This window comes from Manacus candei, unplaced genomic scaffold (assembly GCF_025592945.1).
Source record: "Manacus candei isolate 608988 ecotype Guabito, Panama unplaced genomic scaffold, ASM2559294v1 h1tg000063l, whole genome shotgun sequence".
Taxonomy (NCBI): Eukaryota; Metazoa; Chordata; class Aves; order Passeriformes; family Pipridae; genus Manacus; species Manacus candei.
The window spans coordinates 4,369,343-4,390,422 of record NW_026138111.1 but is presented as its reverse complement, the minus strand read 5'-3'; the positions used below and the strand labels follow the sequence as shown (position 1 = coordinate 4,390,422).

Genomic DNA, 21,080 nt, shown 5'->3' with positions numbered 1-21,080 from the left:
CCAGACATTGAAAGATATTTTACTTCTTTGCATGCCAGATGCTTGGGGAAGAAAAGTACTTCTTTAAGTTATCGCTCTAACAGCTCCACTTTATTAGCTGCCATTTCTTCTTTAAGTCACCACTTAAATTCATGTCCTCTTTCATGCTTGGACTTCAGTGCTTCAATTGGGAAGCACAAAGCTCACCTCCTTAGGAGTACTAGTCTTGGCGCTTTAAGAAGAACTGAAAAATGTGCCTTGTAAACCTCCAGACTCCAGGTTGACTGTCTAACCCCCTCCTTTGTCTTCTGTGATTAGGTGGTTGCTTCTGAAATGGATACCAGCATTCTTATTCTACAGAGCTCTTCCAGAGGTGGACAACAAGCAGTCTGGAAGAACTCTTCCTTGTTTTGGGGGTTTTTTTTTGCATTTGTGAACACCTTGCTTTGTCAATTTAATGGTTTTCCCTTGCGGTCAGGCCTCTTGCTTGAATCTTGCATGAATCTTTCATCCAGAAAACAAGGCAAAAAGATTTTCTAATAAGAATATTGGTGTCACAGAAAGCCAAAAAGCAGAGAAAATCATTAAAGATTAAGAATATTTATTGAGTTCATATCCTTCCCTCCTCTCTCCTGTGTTTTCTATAGGGATTTTGGTAGAGTGGAGAAGTGAAACAATCAAATATAAATCCCGTATTTTCACTATGACTGTTCTCCAGCTAAGTCTGCACATATCAAAACAAAGAAGTGATCTGTCATGCCCAATGACTTAAAAAACTTCAACACAGGTTTGGCAGTTAAACAATCTCTTTTTACTTTGTTTTGTTTCCATCATTCTTTTGTTCTTCTCTTTGGTCTTTCAAAGGCAGAGCTCCTGCTCCAGTACTTACAATAAGCATATCTTTTGAGGACCAGTTTTGAGTCTCTTTGCATACGCCTACAGGGCAGGGAGCAGCGTGGGCTCTTGCTATGCAGATAGGAAATAAGCCAACTCCAATCCAGAGGCAGTGGAGGCAAGGCTGAGTGAACCAACAACCTGCCTCTCAGTGCAATTAATATCCCCTGGTACTATTCTCCTCACCTGAATAGCAGAGTCTCATATGAAGTGTTCTTCTCTTTTGTGAGATGAAGGAGACTGATTTACAAAGCACCTCATATTTGACAGTCTTCCTCAGTGCAAACTGCTCTAGTCTCTCTCGCCATTCTCATTATGTCCTACTTGGAGTGGGTGATGTTAGAAAAAACTAAGATGTCATTGCTATGGTTTGTACAAAACAGTTATGCTAAATACCAATTAGTAACTTTACATACAGTGCTTTCAGTGGAGCTTTATTGTGTTATAAGTGGCACAGACAGGATCATTTCCCCTTCATTATGGAAAGATTTTAAATTATGCTTCCTGAAAATATAGTGTAGTGAGACAGATCCTCTTCTCAAAACACCAAGTGGGAAGTTTTCTATTGCTAGATACACTTATAAAGTCAGTTTAAAAGTCATGAAAAGTACTGCTGTTATATGAATTTCCAGAAATTTCAGGGAATAAAAGTGCCAGAAGAGTTGCAGAATCCATCTAAAATGAAGGGAGCTGCAAAAATATTGTCATTATTGCAAGAATGGTTTTCACTCACTGGTTTTGGCAGAAGTGAAACAGTCTACAAATGTTGAAATAATGTCTGGCTTAGAAAGAGCAGCAGGCTCTTCCAAGGCTTTTGTGTTACTAAGCTGAGCAGGGAAAGGCAAGTTCCACATGGGGCTCCCAAACTCTCCATCCCAGTTACACAACAGGCAGAGGAACAACAGTGTTGACCATTGCCCTGCCTGGATTTTCACACCCTCTCTGCAATTCAGGAAGGGCATGAGCTGGGCATGCAAAAAAGGCAGAAGCAAGAGCACAGCCCACCTACATAACGCAGTGAGTAGGTGGCATCTGTTCAAGCCTCTGGAGGAGCTCAAACAATACATCTCTCTCAGCACAGTGCTGCAATTTTGGTTCATCAGTCCCAAAGATGGTGTGACAATATGAGATCCTCCAGCTTTCTGGCATCTTCATGTACAGCATCATCATGTACATGTCCATGTATGTGCTTTGTCCAATGACTTGAGCACATTGCACAAGTCAGGACTAGAACAAGGACCAGTCCAGGACTCCAGCCTGCTGCTGCACTGGGCTGGAGTCGCATCTTTTCCCTATCCTCTGTTCTCAGAAATATCGTGCTCTTGGAAGCCAAGTCGAGAGCAAGCAAGAGCCCAACCCATCTCCTCCACCAGTCAGAACAGAGTCCTTGCAGATTAGAAAGGAAGGTCTGAATGTTCCTTAGTCTATATTGAGGCTTCTTAAACCCCAGAGAAGTGCTCTAACCTGCTCATAACTGCCTCGTCCAACGTTCCCAATGTTTCCAGGAAAATGAGGCCAGAGTTTTGGAGGTTTGTGGGTTTTTTTTGTCCAGGAAGGCTAGAAATGAACTCAATATACACAGTGTGTCATGTAAGCATCTCCGGGTATAAGCAATACCTTTCCTACACCTCTTAGGAAACTTTCTGTAGGTTTTGAGAAGTCTCCCAGTCAGAAGTCAGATCTAGAAAAACTTTAAAACTTGTTACTACAAAGCAAGTGAGAGCAGCTCTATAGCAAAGCCTGAACTCACATCTTTCTACTGTGTCTTTTCTGGGTGCCCAGGCAAAATACTTAAGAAGATTCCCCACCAGTCACCATACACAAACCACAGTCCTCATCAGAGAAGCTCCACAATCTCAAGGGGCACATGCAGATCTCCTAGAGACATCTTTTTACTGCCTGACAGTCCAGGATTTTAAACTGAAAGAAGCTTAGGGGAAGGAGCAAAGGATGTGAGAAACCCAGGGTAAGCTCCACTGCTACAGCAGCCTCAGTGCTCACCAGCATCAGCAAGCTTGGAGCCCAAGCTGCAGCATCAGGATCCCTTGGCCAGGGTTGACCATGTAGCAAGCAGCAGCTACTATGGCCCAGAGCTGGTATTTGGGTGTCTCAGATATACACAGCAGCTGCTTACTCTCTCGCCAGGGTCTTCACCTGCCCTAGATTCTGCTTCAGCTCTAGATTCTACTTCCAGATTTCTAAACTTATGGTTCAGATTAAAGGCTGCCAGGTCAGTAAGAAGACAGTAGAACCAATGCAGTGAATCTGTTCTTCTGCTCTTCTCTCTCTCTGCTACTGCAGCTGGTGTTTGACCCTTATGTCAAGAGAAATTACACCAAAGGTATTCTAACACAGTTGGTAATTGGACTCTGACTCAGCTTCATAGTCAATTTGTTGCATACAATTACTGGGGACGTGCAGAACTGGACTTTTCAGTGTAGGTCTTCTGTTGGTTACAACCATCACCACACACTTTGCCTTCAAGATTTAACACTTTCTGACATCCCAGATCTGCCTGAGAATCATGTATGTTTTTCTAGAGCTCTACTTCCATGTAGTCACTATTTTGCTAGGTTGTTCTTCCTTCAAAGAATCATCAGGTCATTTATATCAGAAAGAACGAGCCAGAGAAAACACTGTGGAGTTAGTCACATAAACAGTTCAAAAAGGCACATGAGGATGAAGACTGTGCTGGAGCAGAATTTCAATGGGAAAGCAGCATAATCACAAGTTATTTTGTAATGCTAGTATAAAAATCATAACTGAAACCAGCGGTTTGGTAAGCCCCTGAAGACTCCTGCCACACTCTGCTGTACCAAGTGGAATGCAAAACCCTTGTGGGAGAGGACTTTATTTCCTCCTAGAGCTCTTCACCCTCATGTAGTGTTTCTTTGATTTACTGAGTCATGACTAACCCTCTTCTCTAACAGTCACCTGGTTTGTTTACTCTCATATGCTGCTGCTACCACCAACTCCTCTTCTCTGAGCTGCTAAATTTAGCACTGCAAAAGGCTTGAACATCTTTGACCAAGAATTAGCTAATACTTCATGTAAACCACAGGATGCATGTGTGCTTACAAAGCACCTTGCGGCACCACGATCAGAGTGCTGATATCTCCAAAACTGCCCTCTATAAGCAGGCACAGGAAGCAACAGGAAGAAAAGCAGAGTGTTTACCTCTATGAGGTGCAAACCCAGAAAGATCGTGGGTTTGCATAATTTTTGTCTTGCAAATGCAAGAGCAGCAAGCATGATTTTATTTCTTGTTTAGATACAACTAGGTTTTGAAATGGAAACACTAAAACCACAACTGATCTTAGCAAAACTGTCCTGGGTCAGTAGTTGCCTTCCCAAACTGAATCCTCAACTAGCCCAAGGCAGTGTTCATGTGCATTTAAAACTAGGTTATAACAACACAAAATCCTTTAGAAATGAATTATTCTGATTGTCACAGCTCCAAGAAAAAGCTTTATCCATCCACGTGCACTTAAAACTCTAGCAGACTAAGCTCTCTGCACTTTTCATTCAGCTGGTGTTCAAGCCCTTTTCTGCAGGAATCCTCAACACCGCAGACCCAACAAACACAGTTTTCAGGATTCCTGTAATAAGGCTCAGAAGAAGCCATTATATCACAGAGATTAAGACCATTCCCACACAGACAGAAAAAGCAACTTGGCTGGAAGAGTCAGATGATCACTCCTTCTTGCTTAAGACATCATCCAAGATCCCTTCCTCTGCCTGCCTCATCCTCCTCTCAGTTTGCAGCTTAAACTCCTTGCATTTCCAGTACATTTTATTTGCATTTACAGCTATGCACATGCTAAGCAATTCCTCTCCATCTTCATATCTTTGGATGTTTAGATTATCTCTTTGCTAAAGAAAAGATTCATCTGGCATCTTAAATGAAGATATTTTCCCTTTACAGACAACAGCTTGTCTCCAGTACCTGTTTGACCCAGATTTCCTCTGCAGCTTGTAGAGGCTACAGTTAGGTTTGGGATGTGTTTCACTGAGTATACTACTCAGCCAAACTGCACCTATTACTTGTGCCTACTAATGGCTGAATAGAGTTTAAAGAAGACTAGTGCTTTGCTCTTCTTTATCCAGGCACCTGCAACTACAGACCCAGGCTGACTTGTAGCTGTGTAATGTACATTATGCATAATGTTTAGCTGAGAGGAAATCTCCTTAAACCTCCTGGCTAATGGCACAATAATACAAACAAAAGTACAAAAGAGGCAAAAATGTCAGAATCAAACTGATAACAATTAGAAACTCAACACATTAAAAAGAAAATCCATGAAACTTTTAAGTATTTCCCTCACTTACTAGCAGTTGCTTTGATTTTTGCACATCTAGCTGGAGGAAATGGAGTTAAGTGGATGTGGTAAACGGTTTATGAAAAAACACAATTATAGCCAGACGTCCTTAAAGAATTCCATACCTAAAAATAGTATGGAAATAGTGCAGAGCAACTAGCCTTCTTAAAAAACATCTACTGCAGAGAAACTAGCTTTCTTAAAAAGCACCAACTGCAGCTATAGGATTTTAAAAAAATAATGATCAGGCTTTCTTCCAAGGAAAATTGAAGTAAACAAACTGCACATTTCAAGAATATTTTTCTGCATACCATTAGTTCATTTTTGGGAAGAAAACAATAATGAAGCACTTCTAGTATTAAAAAAGTGCAAAACACAAACTCAAAGAGAAGGAAAAAGAAAGGAGAACGCAGGAGCCATACCCAAAAAGAGAACTGCTACTTCACTCCAACTGACAAACACAGTGACCTATTTCAGCCTAAAATTTTGAATGGAGTGTAGGGGAATAAAGAGTAAGCTTTACCTCACTTATTTCCCCACCAGTTTTCAGTACAGAGTTACAACGAACTTGCCAAGAGAAATCCATAATTTCAGCTACAGCAAACCTCAGGCTTTGGTGAAGAGCTCTTGACCTAGCAGTAAGGGCTGGAGACATCCAGAGCTGACTCAATCCACCCAGCTAAACTATCCCATCAGCCTGAACCTCCAACCATCTGCTCAACATGAAAGGGTGATCTTCATTACCCTTTACCTTGGAGTTTGCTACAAAGGTCTGTGGAAAAGAAAAAGGATTCAGTGAGAAGTGGTAACATAGTTTATCAGAAGGTTTTGAAATTACAGCAAGAACCTGAAGATTACAAACGTTCACAAAAATAACATTCAGTTACTGTAAGAACATGCTAAGAAAGGAGAATGGATTCACCAGCAATGGAGGTGCCCTGGGAACCCTATTTTATATCAAAAAGCATGTCCTAGTTCAAACCAGAAATCAGTTCTGGTAGGTCCTACTGTTTCTGTTACACACTAGATTACATCAGGAAACCATACATGTTCCATCTAGTTTAAAAACAGTTGGATAACAGGAGCATAAGCAATATATCATCTTTGCAATGGAAGAAGTACATGGTAACTCTGAAGTTAAATATTCAAGTAAAGTACTGAAACTAATGAGGCAAGTCAAACAGATCTTTCAGTTTTTGCCTGATATTCCAACCGTGATACCTCTTCCAGCTATCTGTGGAAGCTGATAGTAGCTTGTTATAAATTCTTTCCCAGTTTCCTTTATCAGACCTCCCTCCCATACATGGTGGGGGGGAACATATCGAAGAAATATTGCCAAATGAAAAACAAGTTAGGGAAATTAATGGCAAATCCTTGAGAACATGCTGAAGATAAAACACAAGTCTTGTTGCTGGATTATAGAAATTGAATAGAATCCATAGGCTTGTTATTCCTACCCCTTAGAAAATACCTGACAAGCTTTGAACACATAAAAACACCCTCATACTCTGAAGTTAAAACCAAAACATTAAAATGACCGTTTTGGGAAGCAACTGACCAAGAATTCTCATTGATTTATTACAGAGATCTCTACTTCTACTAAGTCACAGGAATGCTTGTCTTCCATTTTTCCGTTTTTAACTATCCTGTCTTAAAAGTCAGCAGTTCAGACCTCCTGAGATTAAATCCCCAAAATCTTGTGGCTGCCTCTAGCCATGAATGACTCATATACATTTTTTCTCATATACACAAATACACGTATATATACAAGTAAACCCAAACAAGTAACACCTGAAATCTACAGACACTCTTCTCTGTATTTCTTACATCACTTACTAGTAATCCTTATACTGTTAAGAGACATGTGTTTTAAGACATATTATTTGTTGAAACAGCTGCCAAGGAAATGCACTGGTTGCCCCTTCAGAAATCTCTTCTTATGAATTACTACTAGAAAAAAAACTCCACCTATTCCAAGCACATTAAGGTTGACTTAGTTCTAAGATAACCTGCAGATGTCAACATCAAGATTTCAACTAAGCAGCTTTAATCATGTAGTGAGGTATGCTGTGAGAAATGCAATGAAAAAAAAATATCCAAGTGACCCAGAAACCCTGAGAATGCTTTTAAGGTCTTCCTAGGGAAACATCAGCCCACGTGCTGATGTTTTATTTTATGTGCTATCCGCACATTAGCACACCTCAAAATTCTGATGCCAACTTCTACAGCTTAGAGAAACCTTATTTCAGCAAGCTTAAGCCATTCCTTTTCCACAGAGTATTTTATACTTACGTAAAAAGTGTTTTTCCAGTAAGGCTATTTCCAGGTGACCTTTGATCTCACTCAGTCTGTCAGACTCTGTTCTGTTAAAATCCGGGACTCCTGAAGCCATGATGATGGTCCCTGGACCAGCCTATAAGAAAGCCAGAACATATTCACAGCTCAGAAGCACTTTTTTTTTTCATTCAAATACATCAACTTATTTCTGGGGCAGTAAAGAAACAACCATGTGAGAAACATGCAAGTATCGACAACTCTGCATGCCTCTCTCAGCATTAAATTACCAAAACAAATGAATGAAAGCTAATCAAATGCATGGTATCTCTCCCATGTGAGTTTACAGAATACATTTCTACAGACCTCAGGGAGTTACAGAAAACTAAGATTTCCCACCACCACCACCACCCTTACAAGTTCTGCTGCATCATCATTTAAGCCTTACTTCTGCTGATTTAAAAGGCATATTTATACTATCCCTCTCTTCTTCCCATTAAATGAACAGTCAATGCAACACACTTTACCTATAAAATTGTGAAGCTATCAAAAGTAATACTTTCCTAGATAACTGCTGAGCTATTAGAAAATACATATTTTATATTTTAATATCCATTTATAGAATGTGTAATTCTGAAGACCACAGGTTCTCAGCAAGGAAGGGTTCCCCACTCCCTCCATCTCCCCCACAGCCCTGTTACTGCAGAAGGATGTTGCTGGTGCCCAGGAGCTCATCCTGGCAGGCTAGGAGAGGTGGGAGTCAGGAGACTGTGTGTCTTGACAGATTTACCAGCACCCCTCAAGTGAACTCAGCACTGGAAATACTGCAGAAAGCAGGAATTAAAGAGCAAATTGATTAATTTGCAAGAGCAGTGACAACCACCACCTCCATGAAGTGAGCACAGAAAAACCCCAAGCCCACACAGCACAAGGCAGGTGATGCCATCTTTCTCTCATTAAGTGGGCATTTTCAAACAGCAGGGAAAAGGGCAGGTGAGGGCATCTCCTGAGTAATGGTTGTTCAGCACTTGTGTGCAGTCCCCACAAGGTACAAAAAGTCTGTCAATGAGAATTACAGGAGCTTCTTCAACCACTAATACTCAAAATCAAAGTGATAGATTACAGAAGGCTACATCTCAGAACAAAGACAGAAAGGGATTTATTTACCCATTATAATCACTCCCCCACTCCTTGTTTGAACCTTGAAAACATATAGGAACTGTACTGCTTTCAAACACCAGCTTGCTTACATTTAACCACACCACCTAAATTACATATATATATATATATATAAACTCAAGTAATCTATAGGAGAGTTAATTAAAAGACATCTTCTATGTTTTAGGAAAAATGTGCAGAAAGCTTACTGACAACAAAGTACTTTCACTGTTGGGAATGCTTTGCGCTTCTAAGATAAATCAGTGTGGAAATATCTAATAAACATCTGTTTTCTTGCTTGAGCTGAACAGATGTTGAGTTTAAGCCTCAGAATTTGTCTATACAGGCAAATTAGCACTCTGTAGGCAGCTACTGCCCAGCATTTACCTGGTATCAACTCCCCACTTGGGCATGCTCAATACAGTGCCAAGCAGAGATGCTATTTCCAGTGCCAAAAGCAGCACCCACCCACACAGCAGTCAGTCAGCGCTGCTGGCCACGATGAGGAGCAGAAGCTGTTAGCTCAGCAGCAGCCCAGGCTGCTTCCCATTTTGGAGCCAGCACGAACCATGTCATAGCAGAGGCAGACAGACCGCAAGCAATCCTCACACGGAAAGCTGCAGCACAGCATCCTCCTCCCCATGCTCCACATTTCCCATTCACCTCTGCCTTTAGCCAGAGAGGTGCAACAGCTCCAGACACTGCTGAAGAGTAACAGAGCCTGTTTTCAGATGAGCATGTCAGTTAACCTCTGTGTTGATTTCTTATCTATAGAACTGGGTTGTATTTATTTACACTGCAAGGTTTAGTGCTATCACTTGCCAGACACTTGGAGAGCCCCAAGGAGGATGGTGTGGCTGAAGTCGAACAGCAGCACCCTTACAAGACACTCCACAGGCAGGCACAAGGAAAGCGAGGGAGGAGAGAAAGAAGAAACAGGCTAAAAAATATCTCAGCATATCCAAATTTTCATCCTCATTGAAGATACTCAAGATATTTCACCCAAAGTTGTGCTACATTTCAGAAATCCATCTGGAGAACCAACTCTGCTTTTCCTTCTTCAGAGATGTTAAGTCATTAATTAAAGCCCAGCACACCTTGACTGTGCCTCTTAGAAGAAAGGAAAGAGCAAGAGGTGAATAGCACTCAGGAGAGTGATATCAGTTAACATGACTCATTCTGAAAGTTTTCAAATGTGTTTATCTGCTTAAGCATTAGATTTTCAAGCAGCCTGACATCCGTTGATAGGTTAAAAATCAGGAGGTACAGATCTTCAAACTAAGTACAAAAGGTTAGAATGACCTTGTAACGTAGAGAGAAAAAGAGGAAAAAAAATCCACTAAATTACAACATAAGGTTGCTTGCTAAGAATACTAGGAGCAAGATCATGTAATTATCATGTAACAATAATATAGTTCAACCAGAGTAGTAAGATACACAGTAACACAAGTTTGGTGGTAAATAAAGCACCAATTTCCAAAACTGGCATCACCATAATATTTTATGAATACTGTTTAGAAGTGTTCAGAAAACTAAGCACACCCAGGACAGCGATATGAGAGATATTTAAGTAGATGTTTCTTTTTGTCTCAGAAGTTTTTTCCCCACACCAACACACCTAAGATGACAAGAAATAAAGTCTCTACATTTGCTGAAGGTCTACTGCCTACGTCTGAATTCAAAAAGCCCTTCTGTCTGAAGTTAGCATAACTGACTCAATTCACAAGTTAACAAAATCCTTGTATTAATTCCAGCCTTATCTGGGTAAAGGTTTCTCCTATCTGTTGCCTCTGTAGGACAGCACTGGGACTCAGGCTGAAACAACTACACTGTACTGTACAGATGTCCTTTCTAGTTTCTGATTCACAGGAAAAGCCTTGAAGGTTTCTGCAGGTTTCTGCTTTTTCTTCTTCCTCTCTAGCTTTGACAGTATTTGACACAGGAGCCCTCTTAAAATGCTGGCAATTGCTATTACTTAGCCAAGACCATGCACAAGGCCTGGCAGTGCCCAGGAAGCCAGAGAAATGCCTGAGGTAAGTGTGGAGTCAGAGACAGAGGGGTTAAAGGAACATTTCTGATGATGACAGACTGTCTGTAACCCATTATCAGAGTTCAGGGCTGCTGCTCCAAGCCACACCCAGCTCCGGATCTAAATTCACATCTCCTCACCAATGTTTTTCAAACCATCTGCAGTTTAGGCTTTTCATAAAGCACTTCCCAGCCCAAGAGTTCTCTACCTTCCCTCTCCAAACTCCCTTTATCCTGTGAGCCCTGGGATTTTGTTCTGTGTGCTGAGCACCGACACCACTGCCACTGTACAGCCACAGAAAGAGTCTAAGTCACTTCTTAACCAAGCAGATGTGGATCTGTCCTCTCCATCTCCAGCACAGCAAGTTTCAGCATCATACAGAAATAAAAATGGCCAACTCTCTCCTAATTTTCTTCCACAACATCGTATGTACGTGGATGACTTTTCTCTAGGAAGATATAACAAAACAGTTGTCTCATTTTCAAGTTTGTAATTAGCCTGGAGAGGAACAGTTCTCAAACACAGAGGAAAAGGAGCAATAAGGACAAGTCATGGTAACCCCAGGGGCATAACCATCCACCCAAGTCACTCCTCAGGGCCCCGAAAGTGGCTGGAACACAACACAGGGAAGAGGTAGTTTGAAATACAGAATCTTAGCTTGCATTCACAGCTTGTCTTGAGTTTCTCAACTCACACTTCATGTGCATTTTCTTACTTCAAATTATGAAAGAGTTCCCCATGAATGCTGCATTTACCTGCTGTAAGAAAAGGGAAAACTCAACAACACTGTTTAAGAGTGAAGGCATCTGCATGAATAGTTAATGCTAAGTAGCTATTCTTGGAAGCCTGCCCATATTGGAAGTCTCCTAAAACACAGCTATATTCTACATAAATTTTAAAAAATCTAGTGCTAGTCAGTTTTAGAGACTTGAACATCTTAACTGTAATGTTGGCATCATGCTTCATACCTCCCAAGCATCATGCTTTATAACTTACAATCACTGTAAATGAGGTGACTGATGCAGCAGCATTTAAGTTTTAACTGACATGTCAGGAAAAGCCAAGCTGTACTGCAATTAAATTAATGTTTTCTGTACCACAATAACTCAGATTTAATCCTAGCATACTGGCAGGGAACTTGCGTTAAGTAGATTAGATTGCTTTCAGTACAACATGCCAGGTACAAGAGAGATTTGACTTGTAATTCTCACTGCCTCCACAGGTTTAGACACAATTTGTTCTTTTACTCCTCTGCAAATGGGATGGTATCTCCTCTGCACCACGTTCATTCATATACCTGTGCATAGAACTGAACCTTTTCTCCGCTTTCGTAAAAATGGGACATGGTGGCACTGAATGAAGGGGACTTTAATTACTAAGAAAGTAACATTATCTCAATTTCCAATGTCACAACAAGTCAAATGCTAATATGTTCACGATTAGGAAGTAAGAATGGACCAAGTTACTGCCTCTACCTATTTTGCACTTCTGGTGTTTCTACATACCTACAGTGTTGAATGTTCTTGCTTTAAAAAACCAAACAATCACCTACGGTAAAGAGGGAAGGGAGGAAGAAACCCAGGAAGCCATTCAAGAACTAAAAGAGATGTTTAGCAAAGAGTTAAATTTGTTAACCAACATTGCTGTCTTGGCAATGATCTGATCACAGTGCCCAAATACTCACAGAGATCTAAGAAAGTATCTGCTATCCAAAGCATTATCTGGTAGTTGGGGCACTTAAATGAGAGGGGGGAAAGTACCCACACAAGCTAGCAGCCAGCATGTAAGCTGAGTCCAAACTAATTCAAATTTGGAGTAAGACACTTTTTGAACAGAAGAAATCACTGAGAAGAATTGAAAGGAAAATATAAATCCTTCCAGACCCAGGGCCCTCCTATCTGGAGCTGTGTGCTTTATCCAAACACAGATTAGGATGTTTATTATTGAACTAAATAGGTAAAGCTCACAGTTTTAAGATAAAGAATATGAGATCACCTCATCTGGTCATCTTTTCTGTCTTTTCACAGTGTAAATTTTGCACGTGTAACTTCAGTAAGATACGTTGGGACTAAGTGCCACTGCTGTATCTGTGGCCTGAGACTGAACATTCACTTCACTTGCAGGAGGTGCACAACAGAGGATGATGCTCTTCTTGGCAGATGATCAGGGCTCTGCAATCACAAGCTTTTATGACAGGGTTTTTTTCTCTAAAAGATCCATTTGGGTTGAGTTCCTGCATATGCTTGTCAGGTTCAGATACATACCTAAAGAAGAGGCACCTAATGTGCACATTTCTAAGTGCACTGCAAACCCACGAGGCAAAGAAGGACCCTTCATTCATATGACTGCACTGTACTGTTCTAATAGACAGAGATCTTTCTTTAATGACTCCATAACGATTAATACACCAGACAGGGGCAGGGAAGTAGAGGGGCAGAGATGAAGCCTTTATCAAGGGAATGGTTGACAGATGCAGATAAGGGGACCAGGACTTTAATTTTGCATGCATATGTTCAGTTATAAGCCACCAATTTCCAAATCACAAATTCTGTACTCAGATTTCAACAGAAACAATGAAGCAACAAAAGTGGAAGCACAGTACAGCTCACATTTATCTGAAAAGATATGCAGTCTAACTGCAATTTACGCAGTTTTGCATTAGCTTTTGTGTGCTTTCAACATTTCCCTAAGGTATTAAACAGGAAGAAACCAATAAGACGTGGTCTTCTTATGATCAGTGCAATAGAACTATAATACTACGTTGCTAACAGAACCTTTAAAAGAAAACAAATCTGTATACATGCAATTTAAGATTTGAGTTTTAGATACTGAAAATTAAAACCAATTCAGGTACAATTCAATCGTATCATCTCAATAAGAGAGACATAATTCAGAATTGCCCTGTTCACGTGATCTCAACCAGTATTTTAATACTGATTTAAATACATAAGCATTACTTTCTTTATTTTTGGCACCTCTGCAGCACAGGGGATTATTTCTTCTCCCTTCATTTTACAGATGGACAGTTCCCAGATGTCTGTGAGGCCAACTGCTAATCCCTCAAACTTCCCATCTGAAATTTATCCCTGAACGTCAGACCTCTTTGCTCATACCAATTTGCTTATTTCTCTCATATCTGTAACACAGCTGTTGCTCTTAGGCTGTTACTCCACTGCATTTGGAGTTCCCAAATATCAGGAGTGGGGAAAAACAAGTTTGATGCTGTTGCTGCTTTCCTCTCTCCCTTTCTCCCTGTTTTTTAAAGAACTGTACTCAACTGTATCCCAAGGACTTAGATCACAACAGCCTACTACAGTATGTAAATTAACCAGAAAGCAAAGTGTTTCTCTTCAAATTCCCTTCTCAGCACACAGAGCTCAACATTTTGAGAAATCAGAGACTATCACTGCAGATGTGTAGCCATAAGGCTTTTATAACTATTCAAAACTGTAGGTTTTACCTTGCTGTTCCCTCCTTACCATCCTGAAGCTACTATTCCCCTGAAGAAATATAGAAGATAGTATCTAGAGTTTAAGTAATCTTTCTGTAGCCTCTAGCTCTGCCATCCAGATACTTCTGTTTAGATACAAAGGGCATCTAATATATACCCACATATAAACATAATGCCTTAAGTTTAATGAAAAAAGTATTTACCTATAAAAACCTCAGAAAATAAAACGTTAGAAGGGCAGTAGCAGAGATTACTCCCAGTATACACAATACTTACATCTTAACGAATGACAGATGTCTTCAGTAGACTAAATGACATTTAACAGACTTACTTGTCTCAGATGCTTGAGGATTTGCATACAACAGACTTTCTGTGACCAAAACATGCTCTGTCATTACCACTTGTTTGTTCCATGACCACAGGAAAAACATTCTGGCAAAAAGGCTCTTTATAACCAGAATTGTATGTGGTACCATAGAAGCCCACTTAAATTTAAAAAAGCTAATATATACAGAAAAAGCTGCCAATCTCAAAGCAGATACATAAGCATATATGATTTGAAGTCTTTTAGTTTAGAATTTGCTGTGAGCAAGCCCTGTGCTCTTAGAAATGAGCCTTCAGACAACAGTCTGATCACATTTTGGGGACAGAAACTGCACAGTACATTTCCAAATAGGGTGATATAAATTCTGACTTCCAAGTCACATTCTAGAATACAGTTAAATAGACAAATCTGAATTTAGATTGTAGCATTCCAAGCTCAAGGATCCTTAGCCATTTTTTTAACAGTTAAAGCAGGATTTTATTTTACTTTTTAACCAGTATTTAACTCTTCCTGAAACAGTGTCTTTTAAAAAGGTAGGTCTGTTTGGGTGCTCCCACTTACAAGCACCAAAAAGTTTAGTTTAAACCTGCTGCATAGGTTTAAACCAACTCAATAGCATGGAAGCATTACTGGGTACAACACTGCAGTGGAGAACAATGTGGTGTGACCCTGCCATGAAGCCAACAGAAGCCTTATCCGTACAGTCCTGGACAGTGCCATTTAAGCAGATCTGAGCTCCTAAGACTGAAAAGTTGCCTTTCCTTTTCATGTGTTCAATCATAATTCAACAAAACAAATAAAACCAGAGAACATTCAGAAGCACACCCAAGGTTATCAAACCTGTCAACCCACAATATCTAAAATAAAAAGTAGGTACAGGGAACTGTAAGACTAAGAAATTAATTTATCCTTCCACAAAATGGAAGACTATTACTGGAAGGTTGTTTCCTAGTCCAGAAATTCTCAACTGTTAAATCCAAAATATAAGGATAAAGAATTAATAATTTCTGTTATTTTCTGCCTCAGGACTATAAAACGTCATATAACAATACTTAAATCAAGTACTTACAGGGTCTCTCAGCTCTTCATTGTCTCGAGCTGACGTCCGAGGTATTTTCACCGGAATTTCATCTCCACATTCAGTGTCTGAAGCATTTGGAGACTCTGCTAAATCAAGTAACTCATCTCTCTTGTGACCTCTGAACCTTATTTTGTCCAACTTCTTTAGCATGTTCAGCACTGCACTTTTCTGCTTTACCTTAACATGACGGTTGGAGTCTCTGCAAGATCAAGACATCGAGAGTATTTTAGAAAGCTTGCAATAAACCTAAATAAAGACATTCTCATCATTAACTACTCCCAACCATCTTTCAAGGGCCTTTCTGCCAGTGGATGAAAAACGTGGTGCAGCTTAGCTTTTTAATAGGCATTTTTTTCCACAGTGTAACAGATGCATGGTTTGTTTTTCAGTAGTTGATGATTTACCCTCTTCCCAGACCATTATGGCCTCTTTCTCCTGGCTATTTTTAAAGCAAGCCAGAATAGGCACAAGGTAACAACCTGCACTCCAAAATTTAGGAAGTCAGTTCCTAATAGGTCACATGAAACAAAAATAGTTTAGTTGGTAAGTCCACATTCTTGAACTTGGGATGTTTCTAATCAAAGACATGAAAATCCACTCAGCTTCACAAACAATCTTTAAATTCCCAGACAAACTGGAGCGAAATAGTAAAGATGCTATGATATCTCCCTACTGCTTCAGGCTAAGAAAACAAAGTAGCAAGGGTTTACTGAAGAAAGCCACTAGACAGATCCATGCAGAAGATCCCACCAAATGCTAGAGACTTTTAAAACAGACTATGAACATTCAAATGCATTGCCAAAATCCTTCAAATTACCACAACTGAAAATCTTGTATATCCCTTGCTAGATTTTTATTACTCTTTGAGGTGCAAGCGAGAATCACTTTATTAGTGATGTTTTCGCAATTTTTTAGGACTAGTAGGATGGTTAAAATTTTACTGTAAGAGAAACACCACAGTCAGTATTTTTGCAGGTGCCACAACATCCAGAGGAATGAGAAATGCCCAGGACATTTCACTTCCAGTGACAGTATTTGACGTGAGCAATTCTTAAATTCTAAATCTTAAATACTACTGGGGGAAGCATTTTGCTTTTTAAAAGACAATAGAAGAAAGCTTAATTTATGTACGTAAACTCATTGTAATGATAGCTTTCCAAGACACTGCACTGTATAATTTCTGATTTAAACCAGACCTGCCAAACTGGTCCCATTCAATGAATCACGCTCGGTACTAAAGGTCCCAAGCTCCATCTTTAAAAAGAAAAAAAACCCAACAGTTAGTTCCTTTTTCCTGCCACTTCAGCAATCTAACACTCTGACCATTTATAACAAATCAGCCACAATTTTCTCTCCTACAAACACTGTTCCTCAGCTCACAGAGTTCCATTTGGAGAATGATTCAATGCTCTAATAAATGGATTTTTAAAAATTTTGAGGCACTTGTTCCTGTTACTACCCTTTTGTCCTCTGTGGTCAACACTACCATCCTCTTCATTAAAAGTCATGTTTTGCTTCATGGCACATCATCCCAGGCACTGGTGTGAGATGAAAAAGCAAAGGCAGATTCAGACACACGTCACTTCAGGAATATAAAGAGCAAAATAGAAGAGCCTTTCGCTACCACAGCCTTTGCACCTGAGGCAATTCTCACCTCCTTACACAAACCTCTTTTCAACAGAGCTCTTCAACTTTCCTTATGAATTCTCTGCTTACCCTAACACTTTGGCAGTGACTATTCACACCAAGTTCAAACTGGATCATTCACTTCAAAATCTGCCTGAGTTTGCACCTCTGCCAAGGTTTATTAGCACCCTTCAATTAAATACAGAAGTTTTAAACTAATACAAATCCCCTACAGTATAGCTCGCCAAAAAAACCCATAAAATTCTTCCTTTATCAGAGATGCTTAAAGTTGCAGCCCTGTGTTTAATCTATCACTTAGAGAGAATCACTTGTGGTAACTCACACCAAGGTTATTTTCTATGAACAGCTTTTCTTTGAAGTTCTTTTGCTTGTCAAAGCTAAGTTTAAAATAGAAACACTTCTTGCTCATTCATTGACTATTTGATGAAGAAACATTTCAGCTATCACATCCAGAAATATCTCTAGGCCCTTCTATTAATAGCAACTAGGGAACAAATCGTATTAGGGAAGTTCAAACCTCTGATAAGCACTGGTACAACTGTATTGCTCTCCTGCCCATTGCAATGATCTCCATCTACATTCAACCAGTTTTACACACCATGTAAGAGACCTACAGCAAAGCAGCTGCAAACCAAACCCTGTCTGTTCATCATCCATACTGCCACTGTTAACAATACAGCTACACAAAGAAATAATAAAGCATGGTACAGTGTTATTCCTTTTCTGGTTGGCACCCATCAGCCCATACCAACATGAAGGACGAGTATGCATCCCATGCCCTCTCCATCCCTCTTAAGGATGGAGCCATTACTCAAGGCTGCAGATAAGCATTGCTGTCCTGGATAGAATCAGGAGTCCTTGGCATTCTCCTGTTAAAATCACATTTATCTATCACTCCTCAAAGCCAAGAGCTGGATCTGGACATCTTCTTATAGCCTGGCATATACAGCACTTCAATGGATGTTTCAAGATCCAAATTCAGTTTTCTTTCCCCTTAGCATAGATTCACATTCACTTATCATACAAAAGAAATGAGAAATGTCAGAAACATCTTGAGACAGCAATCTCCCATCCTTCCCATCAAGCTTTGAATCAAGAATGAAAAACGCACGAGGTCAGTGGAAAAGCCCATCGAGATAACTGCCTGGAATAGACACCATCTGGGAAATTAAAATCATACGCTCCAGTCTCATCCTAGGATAGTTCATACATTTCAGCCCTAGGTCACAGAATAACCTGGCCAACAGATTACCCATGAACACATTTATGGCATTTTTTACTCACAAAACTGAGGTACTTACCCTTATGTGTGTTACCACACAGCCTTTTGGAAATGCAAACCTTTCTTTAAATCACTCCACTGAACGGAGTCAGCTTAATTCTGAGGCTAGCAAAACAGAGATGCCATGAGGGTAAATATTTTTAAAGGATTATTCAGTAGGTTGACCATTAAAAGAGGAAATAGTAAAGAATCACATTCCAAGGCACTTTTAAAGCGCTTTATATAACAAAGCTGTTACATAAAAATATCTTCTCTGTTAAAATTTAAAAATAATAAGATCGTTTTGTCTAAAAATTGTTTTGTATGTACCAGGCTCCTAAATTACTTACAGTTACATTACATGAACCTAAGCAAAAAAGTAAGCTTGCCAATAAGCTCCTATAGAAACTCATTATCTGGCCTCCAGCCAAATGCTGGATCTAAAACAGACTCTTTTTTGTCAGCAGCCTGTTCTTGCAACTAGCAACTTTTTTTTAGATAAAGATCAATAAATATGGCGACATTTCAGCAGTTTCAGGCTCCCTAGGTAAAATGAATCTTGGAGATTCTGTATTCCAAGTGACTTGAGTCAAATTTAGATAAGCTTGAGGAAGCTTTTATAAAACGAAAGACGAGAATCTGATTTAGAATTAGATTTATTGTAAAATATAGTAACTAAATACCACAACGCTTGCTTCACCATCATAGCCATTCATCCCTCACCTTCTCCCATCTCTCCATCCTGACTCATCCCTACCCAAACACCCCTTCTGGACTCAGCTGGTTCAGCTGTAAGTTTCAGGTTGTTTCTAGTAACTCCCCATACCCACAGCATCAAAACCACCCTGTAGTTTTGCACATGTGGAGCTCAGAGTGCAAAGGCAGACCCACATCTCCCGCTGCTTTCAAACTAACTACTGAAAAATATTACAAAATTCTAATAAAAATATGAGTATTTTAACTCCATGTGTTTTCGACTGTCATTTCCCAACACTTTCATACATGTGACAATAATTGTTCTCACTACAATACAGCAAACAAGCTATAAGTGAGAATTAAGACTGCTATCATGCTTGCAAATCAACTTGGGCAAAATAAAATCCAATCCATGCCCCCCAATCAAGCTTATTTCTGCATACAAACACCCTACCATTAATGCAAGCAACGGAAGACATTCCCCACACTCAATGCTACAACAGAAAGTGCTGCAGAGCACAGTAAGGCAGGCGCTGACTCTGCAAGAGTGATTTACAGCCAACTTAGTTACAACTCACCCAGATCTAATAATAGTAGCAGGTCCTCAATCATAATACAGTAAAGATATCTTACATTAACATGCTTACAAACCAGGCTATTCAGGCATCCAGATTTTTAAGAAACCAGCTTGCTTGCCTCTTGTTTTACTAGTAGATGTCAAACCAGCAAAATTAAGCAGCAGCCTGTAAAAATGATCCCAAAGTCCTAAACCATAAAAAAAACCCCTAGGAAACAGTTTATGTATACAGGGTTTGATTAGCCCTATAGGTCTATATTTTCCACACTCAAAAAACCCTCAAACTAAAATAATCTTTAAAGATATTTTTTATTTACCATTAATATCTAGTTGCTAAAGCAAATCCTTCAAGCCTGAAGTTTTATTCCTTTTACAGAGGGACAAGGAAGAGATGACTCTATTTGGACCTAATATGTGACCCCTCAATTAACTCCCAAATAACTGTCAGATGTTCATTTTAAATGAAATGAAACCCAAAAACCCAAACCAACATACACACATTCCAAATTTATACTAAGAACAGAAAAATCAAGTTTTCCCAAACTTTCACATAAAAATCATACGGAGATCTACAACAGCTTTTTCTGCCTATTTTAGAGAGAGGCTTCAGTAAGGAGACAACAAGCTTCCAGGGAATGAGTCATCCCACCTGTGCAGTCTGGAGGCACTTGGTTATGAGGCTTTTTCCTATGGACAACCTCTCCACCCCTTCAAGTCACTGCTCCCCCATGCTCTGCTCTTGCATGAACGTGGAAGAGGTTGGGATGCACAAGGGAAAAGGGAACTCAGGGAAGGGCGGCACCCAGTGTACCACTATGTCTAAAATCTGCCTTAACTCACCCCAGTCTCCTACTCTCAAACCCTAATGGCTTGTGGGTTTTGGTTTTCTGTTGTTGCATTTAGTTTTCACACATGAATACACTGAATCAGAGCATGTGGCCTGGTAGACCAGGCAGAGCTTGAACAGCTAAATTTTCATGTGCACTTTGTTAGATAAAGGGCTCTGCTTCCCAACACGGGGTTCAGTTTTCCTTAGCTGTTAACAAAACACAAACCTGCTATTAACAAAACACAAACCTGCTACACAAAGTCAAACAGTATTGCCCCAGCAAGTGTTAGTCTGAAGCCTGCGGGAAAAACAAACATAAAAAAACCCACTAAAACATCATAGATGAATTTCATCCCAGGTCAAAAAGACCCTACAAGACTATGACACAGTATAGTAACCTTCAAAGCACCCATGTTCTTTTTGCTAGAAAAACAGCTTTTCAGAAAGCTGAATATGACGCTGCAAATCTAACATTTCCCTCATATCTCCTTCATATTCTCCTTTCAATGTGAAAATATGTTTCTGCAGAAGTCCAAGGTCAGAGCCCTGGTATCCAAGAA

General features: G+C 39.9%; 2 protein-coding genes across 3 annotated transcripts in view; both read right to left on the bottom strand.

The window, feature by feature from the left end:
- TRMU (tRNA mitochondrial 2-thiouridylase) overlaps positions 1-21,080 on the bottom strand; it is a 376,674-nt gene that overhangs the window by 96,191 nt on the left and 259,403 nt on the right. The gene's annotated exons all lie outside the window — the stretch shown is intronic.
- Positions 1-21,080, bottom strand: part of GRAMD4 (GRAM domain containing 4) — a 78,010-nt gene that overhangs the window by 37,491 nt on the left and 19,439 nt on the right. The window contains exons 1-3 of one of the 2 annotated variants that reach the window (XM_051805177.1): positions 18,459-18,476; positions 15,499-15,709; positions 7,485-7,605 (exon numbers count right to left, since the gene is read on the bottom strand). In XM_051805177.1, coding sequence (XP_051661137.1) covers positions 7,485-7,605; positions 15,499-15,660 — 283 coding nt within the window. In that variant the 5' untranslated portion in view covers positions 15,661-15,709; positions 18,459-18,476. Of the gene's footprint in view, positions 1-7,484; positions 7,606-15,498; positions 15,710-18,458; positions 18,477-21,080 lie in introns of those variants that run through there. The other variant, XM_051805176.1, reaches the window with a different exon arrangement.